We start from the raw sequence: 13,670 nt of genomic DNA, 5'->3' as shown, positions 1-13,670 counted from the left end.
TAAAACACGTAACGAAATTTAGTCATTCGTGTTCAAGCATTAGCGTTGTCAACATCTCCGACTGACATCTCCTGTGTTACATTGAGGAAAAACATGACAAAGGCTATAAAAGTTGACAGAGTTTGAACGTGGCAGAATTGTCGAGCTGCAAAAGCAAAGTCTCTCTCAACGTGCCATCGCTGGTAAGATTGGGCCTTGTAAAACTGCTGTTGCAAATGTCTTAAAAGATCCTGAGGGATACGGAACGAGAATTTCAAGTGGTCGGCCCAAGAAAATTTCGCCTGCGTTGAGCAGGAGGATTCGACGGGTTGTCCGGCAAGACACCAGCCGATCGTCGAACCAGATTAAGGCCCTTACGGACGCAGAATACAGCTCAAAACAATAAGACGGCATCTACGAGAGAAAGGTTTTTAAAAACCGTAAACGTCTTCAAAGGCCACCCTCCTTCCACACCACGAAACGGCTCGGTTAAACTTTGCTGAGAAGCGCCAAACATGGGGCGTAGAAAAGTAGACGAAGGTTTTGTTCTCTGATGAGAAATAATTTAACCTGGGTGGTCCAGATGGCTTCCAACGTTACTGGCACGATAAGGATATCCCACAGGAGACATTTTCTACACGACACAGTGGAGGAGGTTCCATCATGATCTGGGGTGCTTTCTCCTTCCATGGAACAATAGAGCTTCAGGTTATACAGAGGCGTCAAACAGCAGTTGGCTACATTGGCATGTTGGAGAGAGCATCCTTTTGACTGAAGTCCCTTGCTTGTGTGGAAATGATTGGATCTTTCAGCAGGACAACGTTGTAATCCACAATGCCCGCAGGACAAAGGACTTTTTCATGGTGAATAACGTCATTCCTTTGGACCATCCAGCGTGTTTTAAAATGTTTGGGGGTGGATGGCAAGGGACGTCTGTAGAAATGGACGTCAATTCCAAACAGTGCATGATCTTCGTGAAGCCATCTTCACCACTTGGAATAACATTCCAGCCAGCCTTTTGCAAACGCTTATATCGACCATGCCAAAGCGAATGTTTGCAGTTATTCGCAATGACAGCCGTGTAACTCACTACTGAGACCTCTTTTAGGGCATTTCGTATCCTGTTTAGGACTTCTTTTTGGTATGGTCTTAAACTTTTGACCAGCTAGTATTTAGGCTAATTTCATAGTGTTCACATTTTCCCTATTAAATGCTAAAAAGTTTTTTATTTTTATTTTCCCTTTTCTTATTTACATCTTTCGAAGCTCTACTCAAATAAGTTTAAGATGGAACATGCAAAACAAATGAGGCTTGTTACTGAAGGACCACTGCACTTGATTGATTAACCTAAAGCTTATGAAAGACACATTCATAATTTTTTTTTAATTTGTCATATATACTTATAATACCAGCTGATAAAGTTAATATATTCAATCACCTGCAACAGTTTTCTCAATCTTTCAATCACAAGCCTTGAAAAGAACTAAAACTAAAATGGAATCACTGACTGATGAAGGTTTGAATATCATCGACAGGGTACTTCTAGAATATAAAAAGAAAGCTGACATACTATTAAACTTAAGATGTTCAAGTGAAAATGTAACATGGAATGATCATGAAAAAATACTGTACTGGCAATAAAGAAAGTTCAGTTCTACTAGATGGGTAGAATTTCCATAAGAACAATCTATGAATATCACACAAGAAATTGTTGAAATGTGGACATATGGTCGAATACAAAATTTGAATATTGTACCGTCAAAAGACCCGGACCAACTGAATCTAAATGGGTCCATTTTAATAAACGAACATTATGTTGTGTAATTAATCACTTGTTACTTAATTGTCATAATGGGTTGTTGTCAACCAGTAAACCCTGTTAATTTTACCAGTCGTCTTAGGTTTAGCTTTGCCTGCTACAGACAAAATAGAAAAAGTTGGTTCAGTTTCATCTGACATCACAAATAATACGGATAAAACCATATAAAATATTTATTATAAGAGTTTACTCCCTGCTAGTTACAATGGTGTACATGCTTTATACAGGTCAGTAAAAACAGAAAGAGGCTGATTTTGCAGATTTATCAAACATAAGTCACTATAAAAATCAGTTTGGTTATTTGTTGATGTGTTTCAGAAATATGCATGGATTGGTTCACACAAACATAAGTTTGGTTATTTGTTGATGTGTTTCAGAAATATGCATGGATTGGTTCACACAAACATAAGTTTGGTTATTTGTTGATGTGTTTCAGAAATATGCATGGATTGGTTCACACAAAGATAAGAAAACAATGACACACATAAAGGCTTTTGAGCAGATTTTAAAAAGTAACAAGATCGAAAACCTTTTCAGCACTAAATCGATGTTGAAACAAAATTAACTGATAGACTGTTTCAATCTTATTCCGAGGAACAAGACATACGCTTCTTTACTACTCATAGTGAAACAAAAGTCTCATTAGTTGAATGCTTTAATTATACTTTTAAAACTGAAACATCGTGCAGTTTTACCCATCATGGAACATTCAAGCACATTGCAGTGTTAAAAAATTTAGTCAGTACCTAGACCACAATTTTAAAATAAAATCAGCATGCAGTAATCACACTGATCAGACTTTGGTGTGGAATATAAATAAATCACACACATAAATGCAATTTCGACCCCAAATGGATGATCAAGTTCGAATTAGTAAAGTCAAACGTCAATTTAAGAAAGACTATATGACTTAAAGGACATGCGAAATATTTACAATTCACTAAAGATTGGAGAGAAGTCCTCCCATTTATAAACTGCAAGACTATCTCACAGAAAAAGTAGATGAAACATTTTACGAATTTAAATTACAACGTGTTACTAAGTCCTCAAACGATGTACATGCTGGCAATAAAATACTGCTTGAGCGAGGAGTACGTAAAACAACCATTTTTCGTTAACTGGAAAAGATATCCATGTAAGTTTAATAGCTGGATCCCTTAAACCATTATGAATTAGCTGCCATCTTAAAATGTTATGGATAATTTTATTACCCGTTATTCAACATGGATCAGTGATACATGACGTCACCCATAAACGCTTTTATGAGTTATTTTGCCAACAATTCTCTGATGAATTATATCACACACCTTCGAGATCAATTAACCTCCATGGTTCGTGGGAAGTAACCCTGGTTGATCTACAGTACCTGAACAGTTGACATACTGTACCTGGTGGTACAGGATGAGTCACCTTCTTTTCTAGCTTTGAAGGCTTGGATAAAATCATTTATATTAGACTAGATCATTACAAAGAACCTGAAGGTTTAAGAATACTAAGGCAGTTATAAGAGTTGATTTTTGAATCCCACACATATCCTGCATTTAGCTATGATTCACCAACAAAGTAAGTGTCAATATAAAAGGGTGATTCTCAGTATATATTTGATCGCATATTATCTGATATATTCAGATTTGAGAACAATTGTATCATATCAGAACTCAATATAGCTCAGCATACTGCTCATGTACATGGATTTTGTATTTGCTCTATGTTTATTCATATATTGTAGAACCTAATATTATTGGTAATGGGTCACTTTTATAAACCATTCAAGTTAAAGGACAAGATGGAGACATGATCACTGAAACGTTTATGAACCCTCATTGCAGACTTGTACCTAAGAGATTTCAGACTATTGAGATATATGCAAATGTATACATGGATCAGCATATACCAATTAAACTTGGGAGGGTCATTATTACACTATATTTCTATTATCATCATGAGAGTACCTTACTATAATAACTCGATAGTGTATGATGTGTATTATGATTACCAGGTAAGAAATAACTTACCATATTTTGCAGGTAGGCAATGCAACGAGGTCAAGGCTTAGAAGGTGTCTTAAGTAACCTGTTTCGTTCAACTAGGGACGTGCAGTGATTTGTTCTAAGGGGGAAGCAAAAGCATAAAAGGTAGATTATTTTTTTTAAAAAACATCTAAAGGACGGCCAGTAAAGATAAAATTAATTACCTGTAGTTATTAATCATATTTAAGATTAAGTGCTTCCAATTAAAGATAAAAACAAGACGTAGTCTACTTACTTTATTTGTATGTTATTTCTATCCTCCTTTATATTACGTCGATTAATATTTTAAATGTTTCTATTTCTTTTCGGTCCGGCATGGCCAGGTGGATAAGGATTCGACTGTAATCTGAGGGTCGACGTTCGAATCCCCGTCGCACCAAATATGCTCGCCCTTTCAACTGTGAGGGCGTTACAATGTAACGGTCAATCCGACTATTCGTTGGTAAAAGAGTAGCCCAAGAGTTGACGGTGAGTGATGACTAGCTGTTTTCCCTCTAGTCTTACACTACAAAATTAGGGGCAGCTAGCGCAGCTAGCCTTTGTGTAGCTTCGTGCAAAATTAAAAAACAAACAAACAAACTATTCCTCTTGATAACCAAGATGTCTGTCATATTAGTTTTCACTGAATTTTCGAATGCACTGCTTTGTTCTTCCAGTCAGGCTTAGAGCTGGCATCGGCCTACCATTTCTGATGGTGCTTTACTTATCGCTGAAACTCCTTGTACCAAGCTTTCAATAATACAGTTACAATTTTCATATTATCTTTTGAATCTATCTTCAAATCCGGAGGGTGACACTTCACACAAACTTATGCATACAAAAAAATAATGTTTTTATTCAATACAATGCCCGTAGCACCTGCACATCACGTGACATGAGGGAGGTAACACACAATCACGAGCGCGATGTGCAGGTCATGAAAAACCAAAAATTTCTAAATATCGCAGGAAAATTTACTGTATATTATCATTTTTATCTTATTATATTTGATTTGTTTATTGTGCATTTTAATTATAAAAATAGTAATTATGAAATGTTAACTTACTTATAAATTATTTATTTCGCTTAAAGTTTTAGTGATTTAAATAATTTAATATACAGACTATAAATTGCCAATAAGTTTGAATTTTGCGTATGTTTTAAAGTAATACGAACTGGTAATTATTTGCTTTATGCTGTAAAAGAGGACAATATAACATACAAGATATGTTTTTTTAAATACAAGTATGAATTGGAATTTTTTTTATTCAGAAACTTGTTCATGTAAGAAGCATTTTAGAGTTTAAAGAGCATATTGTGTAACAAAAGTGTTTTAGTTAAAAATAAAGCCTTTTCTAGTAAGAAAAAGCTAAAATCAACTCAAAAAAGGAAGCATTTTGCGACTTGTAGTCCAGGTTCTTCCCAACAGTGCTTTCACCTTTACAATGTGATTACTGATTATGTATGGTGTAGTATAGAGAGCTTCCGTATGAATTAATTGTAAGTTCATAATGTCATATTTAGCTGATACTTAAAAATTAATTTTTTTAAACATATATTTTAAAAACGCTGCTTCCCTTGCGTTCAGTCATACCTTTCTTGAAAAAGGAAGCATTATCTTTAGGGAAACAATCAGTTAAATCATTTATAAGTTTATCATGAGATACCATACAAGGGAAACGTTTTGTTGACAAGTAACTGTGTTCCTTCTACTTCATGAAAAGTTCTGTTAGTGTACAAAGTCTGGGAGACATTTATTTCTCTCCTTCCAATATAAACAGTGATTGAAGAGAGTCATTGGACAGGATATTATCTTTTTACATCAGTAATTAACAGTGGACCCATCGAATTTCCTATAGCAGGATCGAGAGTTTAATACAATATGGTAATACGGAATACAACACAAAGTAACGTAAACAGAAATTTATAAAACTTTATTTTGACATTTAATTAATTCATAAAACTACTCCATAAAAACAATTTTACTATAGTATTTATTGAGGCAAAAAACGAGAGATAATAAATGATTTCTGTACTAATAGCAAAATTATAGTTGTTAATGCATTTTTCAGTTAATATGGAACCTTCAGATGCTTTTCCTTTATGAAATATTTTACATATAGTATATATCTTAGTGAACAGATGGCGCTGCATTTATATCGTGCGACAATAAGCGAATGAAAAATGTGTTATTGCATTTATCATAAAGTATTCTACCTTTTGTTAATCAGAAGATTAAACTACTCTGGTATTCTATCATTCAAGAAGTTTCAGACATTAAACACTATCTGTGAACGAGCCTTATTAATTTATTTTGTAATATGAGATAAAACTGCTGAAAATCCCAACCACTGAAAAATCTTAGTGTTTCAGGTAACGTTCTTTAAACTATTAAGTTTCCATCCAAACAAATAAAAATAATATATATTTTATCTGATAGAGTGTTTGGTAGTTTGTTTAAAAATTGTTTAAAGAAGTATTTGCCTTTCACTGCTTTGGGCAAAAAAATCTGACAAAGAGATAGTTAAAAACATTACCAAAATACACTGTATGACGCTTCGCTACATAAAGGTGTTATTGATATTGCTACATTTAGCTACAAGAAGAATACCCAACAAATTCTTCTTATAATGTTAAATATTTTTCCAAGGAGCAAACAAGTGTGATTAATATATTGATACATCTACAAATGTTGGTTGACGCATAATGTTCACTTGCTTTACAATTATATAACGTTGCTTACGTGAATGCACTAAATCAATAGTTTTCTTCCAAAAGTGCATGAAATTATTTTGTGCTGTTAAAGAATAAAAAAAGTTTCATGTCTATGCGTGAGGAAGCAGTATAAAGAAGCTTCAATTTAGCACAAATCTTAACGCCCTCTAACGACGAGAATCACATCAACTGAAAGTCACCTGACCGAAGCACCTCCGCATACGTGTCGACGAGAGTCTAAACCCATCTACGGCGGGAAAAACATTGAAATCGGCGAAAGCTAACCGCTGGTGTGGCTCTTGCAACAGTGGACGATTCTTTAGTTTAAGCTGGTGATACCTTCGATTTAGTTTTGTGTGCATAATTAATTTAAAGACAGCCGTCAAAAACCTATCTTTATAACGTCCTTCATACTTCGTGATATCATTGGAGTGATTTTCTAACTCCCATTAAAATGAAAGGTAAGAACGGTGTATCAGTCATCAAAATTTGAAAAATTGTTTTTTTTAAATTTGAAAATATACAATAAGGTATTAAAAAGAAAAACAGTACTTTTTATGACTATTCAAAATAGAAACGACTATATTAAATGTATGCACATGAAAATAGCAGACACCTTTGAAATTACTTTATTAAATTCCTCGTTGTGGTTCTTCCTGCTAAGTGGTTTGTTATGTGAAACTCTAATTGTCAAATAACGCTATTTCTTTTTTATTTGTTTGAAAATTTTAAATTCTGTCCTTGCTCCGGTCTCTCTCATTTAATGACTCATGTAATGTTTTTCTTTCTTTGCTGTATATAATGTCTGTTTTAAATAATTTTCAATACGACGAGAGTAATTTTAATTGTTTGGGGGCCACGTGTGTATAATTAAGGTTCTTGCATTTCGGAAATGACTGTATAATAACATAACACGTAGACATGATATTCAAATACTGTCGAAGAGCTTGTTTTGACTCTAGTAACCTTGTCCTGCCCTAGGCGAGAACTGGTAATCAAGCAGAACTCGAAACAGTTTCAAACAACAACAAAAAACGTTTCCACAATGAAGCAAATGAAACATTTTTCTACTCAAGATATTGGAAACTGAACCTTAAGATCTTGAATAATTTCAGAGAGTGAATAAAAAAGAAACAGTAAAGAAGATTTCACTAATTATAAAAATGTCCTATTTCTTAATGGAAACAACGAATCAGTGTTTACGGCAAATATATCGACAGTACTTTATACACGTGTCTATTTTTTGAGTTGAATTCGTATATTTTTATGTATATTAAAATACGTTTAATTCACTCAATTTTCTATATGCTATTCTCGTTCTACGAAGGCGAGTGTCCACTTTCATCATTTTCGTTTGTTTTGAATTTCGCGCAAAACTACGCGAGGGAATGCAGCTAGTCATCACCACCCACCGTCAACTCTTGGGCTACTCTTTTACCGCCCACGGTTGAAAGGGCGAGCATGTTTGGTGCGACAGGGATTCGAATCCGCAACCCCTTGGATTACAAGTAAAGCGCACAAACCATGCTGACGGGCCCTACTTGGCTTTGCCGTAGCATGCATTCAACTAAGCGACAAAGGTGTGAAAATTATAGGTGGGACAGTTGATGATTTGCATTGTCACTGTTGGATACACCTTTCTTTAAGAACTTTTTTATTGCAAAAGGTTTCACAAAAGCAACAGCCTATCCCAAGAAAACACCAATATTAAGAATAAATTTCGTCTCCAAAGGGTTATTGCCATGGGAGAGGTTTGTTTGTTTTAGTGCAAAGCTACACAATAGGCTTAATGTGCTCTGTTCATTGTAGTGAAAGGAATGATGGATCTTATCTTACTACTAAGCCACCAGAGGATATGCTAGAAGGTAGAATTCCCTAATTTAGCAGTGTAAGACTAGAGGGAATGCAGCTAGTCATCACTACCCACCACCAACTCCTGGGCTACTCTTTTACCAACGAATAGTGGGACTCACCGTCACATTATAATGCCTCTACGGTTGAAAGGACGAGCATGTGTGGTGCGACGGGATTCGAACCCGTGACCCTTGCATTACGAGTCGAGTACCTTAACCATCTGGCCATGCCGGCCATCATTTTCATCATCACAAACTCCATACATAACATTGTTTCTTAGCCCACCACTTGTTTCATTGATGTTTTTATTTTATAACTCGACCGTTTTTATTCTTCAGCGCAGCCCTTTTATTCGTTTGCTTTTATCAAAGGCTTCGACTTTAGTTTCTTTACTTCAATATTAAAAAAAAAGGTTTCGTTTACAAGAACGTGCAAGTCGTCGAACTTCTCTCATAATGAAAAGTAATGTACGTTGTATTTCTTATCTGTTGATAATATACACACCATTTACGACAGAACCAAAATAGTGAATATTTGAAACAAACCATAATGGATTAACTAGCTTTCAGATCATAGGACTGTATTGATGTTGAAGTGACATAAACAATATAATGTTAATAAAGCAATGACCTTATTATTGTATGTAGTGGCATAAAAATGACACTTAACTAGCTTAATCTATATCGTACCGAAACACTTGTTATTCAAACAGTTTGACAATATAAATAGCGTCTGAACTATTTGTGTCCGTTGTATCCTAGTCGGACTGATGAGGTCTGGTATTGAACGAAAGGCTTCGTCAGATATAGCAGATACAATATGGTTGATGTATCACCATGCAGTATTTTATTCATTTACAGTTTTTTGTAAATATTTTTATATTATCAACCATGTTCTTGTACTATCCAAAGTAAAAAAAAACGCAACAAAACAAACTTAATTATTTCGTAAATATGTAAAAGATGCGTCCCTGAGATAATTCAATTTGTCTATAGTTTTGCTGACCTTGTCTTAACACTACGAAAAATAGAAGTACGTTTTGGTAGAACTTGTTTTTATTTATTTCTAGGTTAAGTAAATAAAAAATAAAAATATTAGTAACAGCTTTCTTTCTATAAGATATCCCGTCTATAAGTGTGTTCTAACGAAAACCTCTTTTAAAAACAAATCTTACTTACTGTAAAATCTGTTAGTTATAATATAATATACTTAATTAAAACTGTATTTCATATATCTAAACTTACGTTTTGTTGTTGTTGTTCAAACTGGGTCATTACAGCATCGAACTCTTGAAATTAATGCGTTTACTTAAACGTCCAAGTAAGAGAATGGCTCGTAATAACAAAAGTGAATTATCTAAGTCAAATTTTAACGTATTAAACTGATTTAGTGATTATCCTTCAAAAGAACGTTAATTTTTGTGGATTTTATCTCAAAATCTATATTAGTGGGCTATTCATTTGCGTCATTATATCTCGTAAAGGAACATAAGTTTGTTTGTTTTGAATTTCGCGCAAAGCTACTCGAGAGCTATCTGCGCTAGGAACATAAAATTGATATGTATGTGAACTTGTAATATCCCGTATGTTTACTCACGAAAAAAGTAGCTTACAGTATTTTCCTTTCGATTTGTGGACCTGTACGAACGTACCAAATCAAAACTCGAAAAGCCAGAGAACGTTAAACAGGGATTTGTGACGAGACTAATACATGAAAAGATATTCATGAAACACGTTTTCGAGGCATTACGTAAATCAGCGGTATTTGACAGTAAGTCAAACATCCACCACAGCCGTTATCAGTAAGTCGAAACTGGGATGTAGTTTAGCAGTGAATGTTGTTCTTAATGGGGTTTATCGCTGTTGGAACAACACTTTCGCTTCTCTGCAGGCAACAACTTACGAGTAACATCTATGTTATTTAACTCAGTTATTTGATTATTAAGCACGAGCGTATCGAACACAAAAATCTTTAACACTCCTTAGAAGCGCTCAAAGTATAGAAATAATAATAATCTTTCTAATGAAGGTTAGGTATAACGAGAGGGAATCTTCAACAGCCACGGCACTTGGAATTCGTTTAGATAGAATTAAGAGCAAACTAATCTATTAAAGGAAATTAATCTATGATACCTTTTCTTATCTTTTTATGGTCTATGTACTTGTTTGCTGGCAATACCAAGCATATGGCGCATGTGCATCCGATTCGATTTTATTACTCATCAGGATCTCTACCAGCCTACCCTCAAATTGAAATATTTTAGGCAAGATTAGAGTAAATTAATATATGAAATATTGAATGTGGTCACATACATCAATTGCAAGGGTTTGACCACCTTAGTTCAAAACAGATCTCAAATAGCTCAAGAGTTTGCACGTAAACAACTCAGTGCCATTCTATCAGATGATATGCCATGGGTAAAAAGTCTTGAGAAACTTGGAATGTCTTTCGCGCATGAATACTCCATAATGCTGTTGTAAAGTGTAAAATACATTTAATGTTATTTACTACCCCTCAGTGGCACAACGGCATGTCTGCGGACTTATAATGTTAGAAGTCGTGTTTCGATACCCATGGTGGGCAGAGCACAGATAACCCATTGTGTAATTTTGTGCTCAATTAAAAACAAACACTCTTAGTTGACATAGTTTTTCGACGAACTCAGTGAGCATTGGTTTACACTGTACTGCTGTTATGAAACATCGAAAGCTGTGACGCGTTATTACAAATATTATCATATTGTTTTACTGCAATGTTGAACGCTATGCTCGTTCAAGACTTGTGTCTGTAAGTGCAGTAAAAACGTAAAGCTCCAAAGTCGTGTGTATTCTGAAGTGAAGAATATCTCGCATACCATGATTCCTTAGAAACGTTTTACAGACAACATTCATTTTAAATCTTGAAATTACCATCGTTTCGGCCTCCGTACTATAAGCGTCGTCAATATTTCTTCTGGCAGTAAACTTAGGTGATAAAAAGAATACAACACAAAAAGATGAGATATTCTGATGAATTGCGTTAACAAACTACTGTGCTATCAAATAAAAAGGTTAGTTTGGTAGCTTCGAAACTCAAACTAGAGAGATATATCACAGAATACTTTATTTTTCAAAAACATTTCTAGTTTTTTGTTTATCAATTTAAATATTGACGTTTCTACGCGAAATATAAATTGGAATAATTTAAGATAAAGTTTAACAAAACTGTTTTAATTGAAAAAATGACTGTTGGTATGACAATGTTAAGGTAAGCATGATACAGATTAAAACATACGACGTTTGACCCTGAATAAGCTCCTTGTGTGGAATATTCTCAATACGTTTAGTCTCACACATAGACACAGTATTTAATGCTACAACCCCAGGCCACATATAAAGCACATGGGAACATCCTGTCTAGCAACTGAGTGAATAAAGAGTTTATTTGTTTTAACAGATTAATACTTTATGATATTCATAAAGTGAAACATCTCTATACTCATCCGCAAAAAAAAGTAATTGTAATATATATATAGATTGTTTATGAAGGTTGTGTGAATAGTATAATAGAGGACCTGTCGAAGTGGAAGCAACAACATAATGTTAAGTTTAGAACAACAGATCAAAATGCCCGCAATTCCAAGGTAGCACTTCATTTGCACCTCTGCAGAGTCAACACAAGTGTTGCTCTCAGCAGATCAGTTAGAAAGTTCTGAGAGCTAAAAGGCTTAGACAATTGTCTAAGATAAGACGTTCACAACAACCAGTGGAGATGGTACAGATAAGAGGTTCACAACAACCAGTGGAGATGGTACAGATAAGAGGTTCACAACAACCAGTGGAGATGGTACAGATAAGAGGTTCACAACAACCAGTGGAGATGGTACAGATAAGAGGAGATGGTACAGATAAGAGGTTCACAACAACCAGTGGAGATGGTACAGATAAGAGGTTCACAACAACCAGTGGAGATGGTACAGATAAGAGGTTCACAACAACCAGTGGAGATGGTACAGATAAGACGTTCACAACAACCAGTGGAGATGGTACAGATAAGAGATTCACAACAACCAGTGGAGATGGTACAGATAAGACGTTCACAACAACCAGTGGAGATGGTACAGATAAGAGGTTCACAACAACCAGTGGAGATGGTACAGATAAGAGGTTCACAACAACCAGTGGAGATGGTACAGATAAGAGGTTCACAACAACCAGTGGAGATGGTACAGATAAGAGGTTCACAACAACCAGTGGAGATGGTACAGATAAGAGGTTCACAACAACCAGTGGAGATGGTACAGATAAGACGTTCACAACAACCAGTGGAGATGGTACACTATTAAAATGGCCAGGTGGTTATAGCAACGCTCAACTCGTGATCTCAAGATCTCGGGTTCAAATCCCCATCACAGCTAAACATGCTCGCCCTTTTAGACTTGGGAGCATTATAACGTCACGATCAATCCCACTTTTCGTTGGTAAAAGTAGAGTAGCCCAAGAGTTGGCGGTAAGTGGTGATGACTAGCTACATTTCCTCTAATCTTACACTGCAAAATTAGAGAAAGCTAGCAAAATAGCCCTGGTGTAGGCTTTGCGCGAATTTCATAACAAACCAAACCACTATTAAAACCCTATCTCAAGATGAAGTAGTTAGCATTCAAGATATATGGCCCATTGGACTGTGTGCAAAACGTTTTGTGCAGCTATACCCACACACTATCCGGTATGTTGAAGAGTTACAAAATCCACGACTACGAATCTGAATTTCATGACTGGCGTTGTAATTGATCAAAATTGGTCATGATGCATTCTAGGAGAAGATGAAATCAACTTCAGTCTTCATAGTCACATGGATACACATAACTGAGCCATGTGGAAGGATTACAATAAATAAAACACGGAATAACAATTCTTACATTCCCCAAAGTTGCCACTTCTTTGAGAACGGAACGTTCAGAGGCTTAACATTCATCCTTTGGATGCTTTCTTCTTGTATGATCAGTTGTTTATTTCCTTTAAAAAGTTTTGTACGTAATTCCTTTCTCCCACCACGCACGTGAGTATTGAGTATAAATAGCGGACGCCCTTAATACTTGCAGAAGAGTAACATGAAAAGGTTTCTTTGCTTGTTATGTTTCGCGCTAAAAGGTGTTAACGCCATCTGCGCTGGCTGTCCGTCATTATGTATATTTGTCAGAAATCTTCTAATTTTTATTGAGAGTAAGTGTGCATGTATTTTGTTTCAGGTACCTTCGCTAAGCTCCTCAAGTGCTACTAGCGTTAGCCGTCTTTAGTTTTGAGCTGATAGGTTAG

General features: G+C 35.3%; 1 protein-coding gene across 1 annotated transcript in view; it reads left to right on the top strand.

Annotated features, from left to right (window-relative positions):
* The first annotated feature begins 6,712 nt into the window (after positions 1-6,712).
* LOC143249599 (uncharacterized) overlaps positions 6,713-13,670 on the top strand; it is a 66,883-nt gene continuing 59,925 nt past the window's right edge. Inside the window, exon 1 of the mRNA XM_076499721.1 lies at positions 6,713-6,983. Within this exon, the coding sequence (XP_076355836.1) occupies positions 6,977-6,983 (7 nt within the window). The 5' untranslated portion in view covers positions 6,713-6,976. The remainder of the gene's footprint in view (positions 6,984-13,670) is intronic.

This window comes from Tachypleus tridentatus, chromosome 4 (assembly GCF_004210375.1).
Source record: "Tachypleus tridentatus isolate NWPU-2018 chromosome 4, ASM421037v1, whole genome shotgun sequence".
NCBI classification, from domain to species: domain Eukaryota; kingdom Metazoa; phylum Arthropoda; class Merostomata; order Xiphosura; family Limulidae; genus Tachypleus; species Tachypleus tridentatus.
Note: the sequence above shows the minus strand (reverse complement) of the source record. Positions and strands in the feature narration are given on the sequence as shown.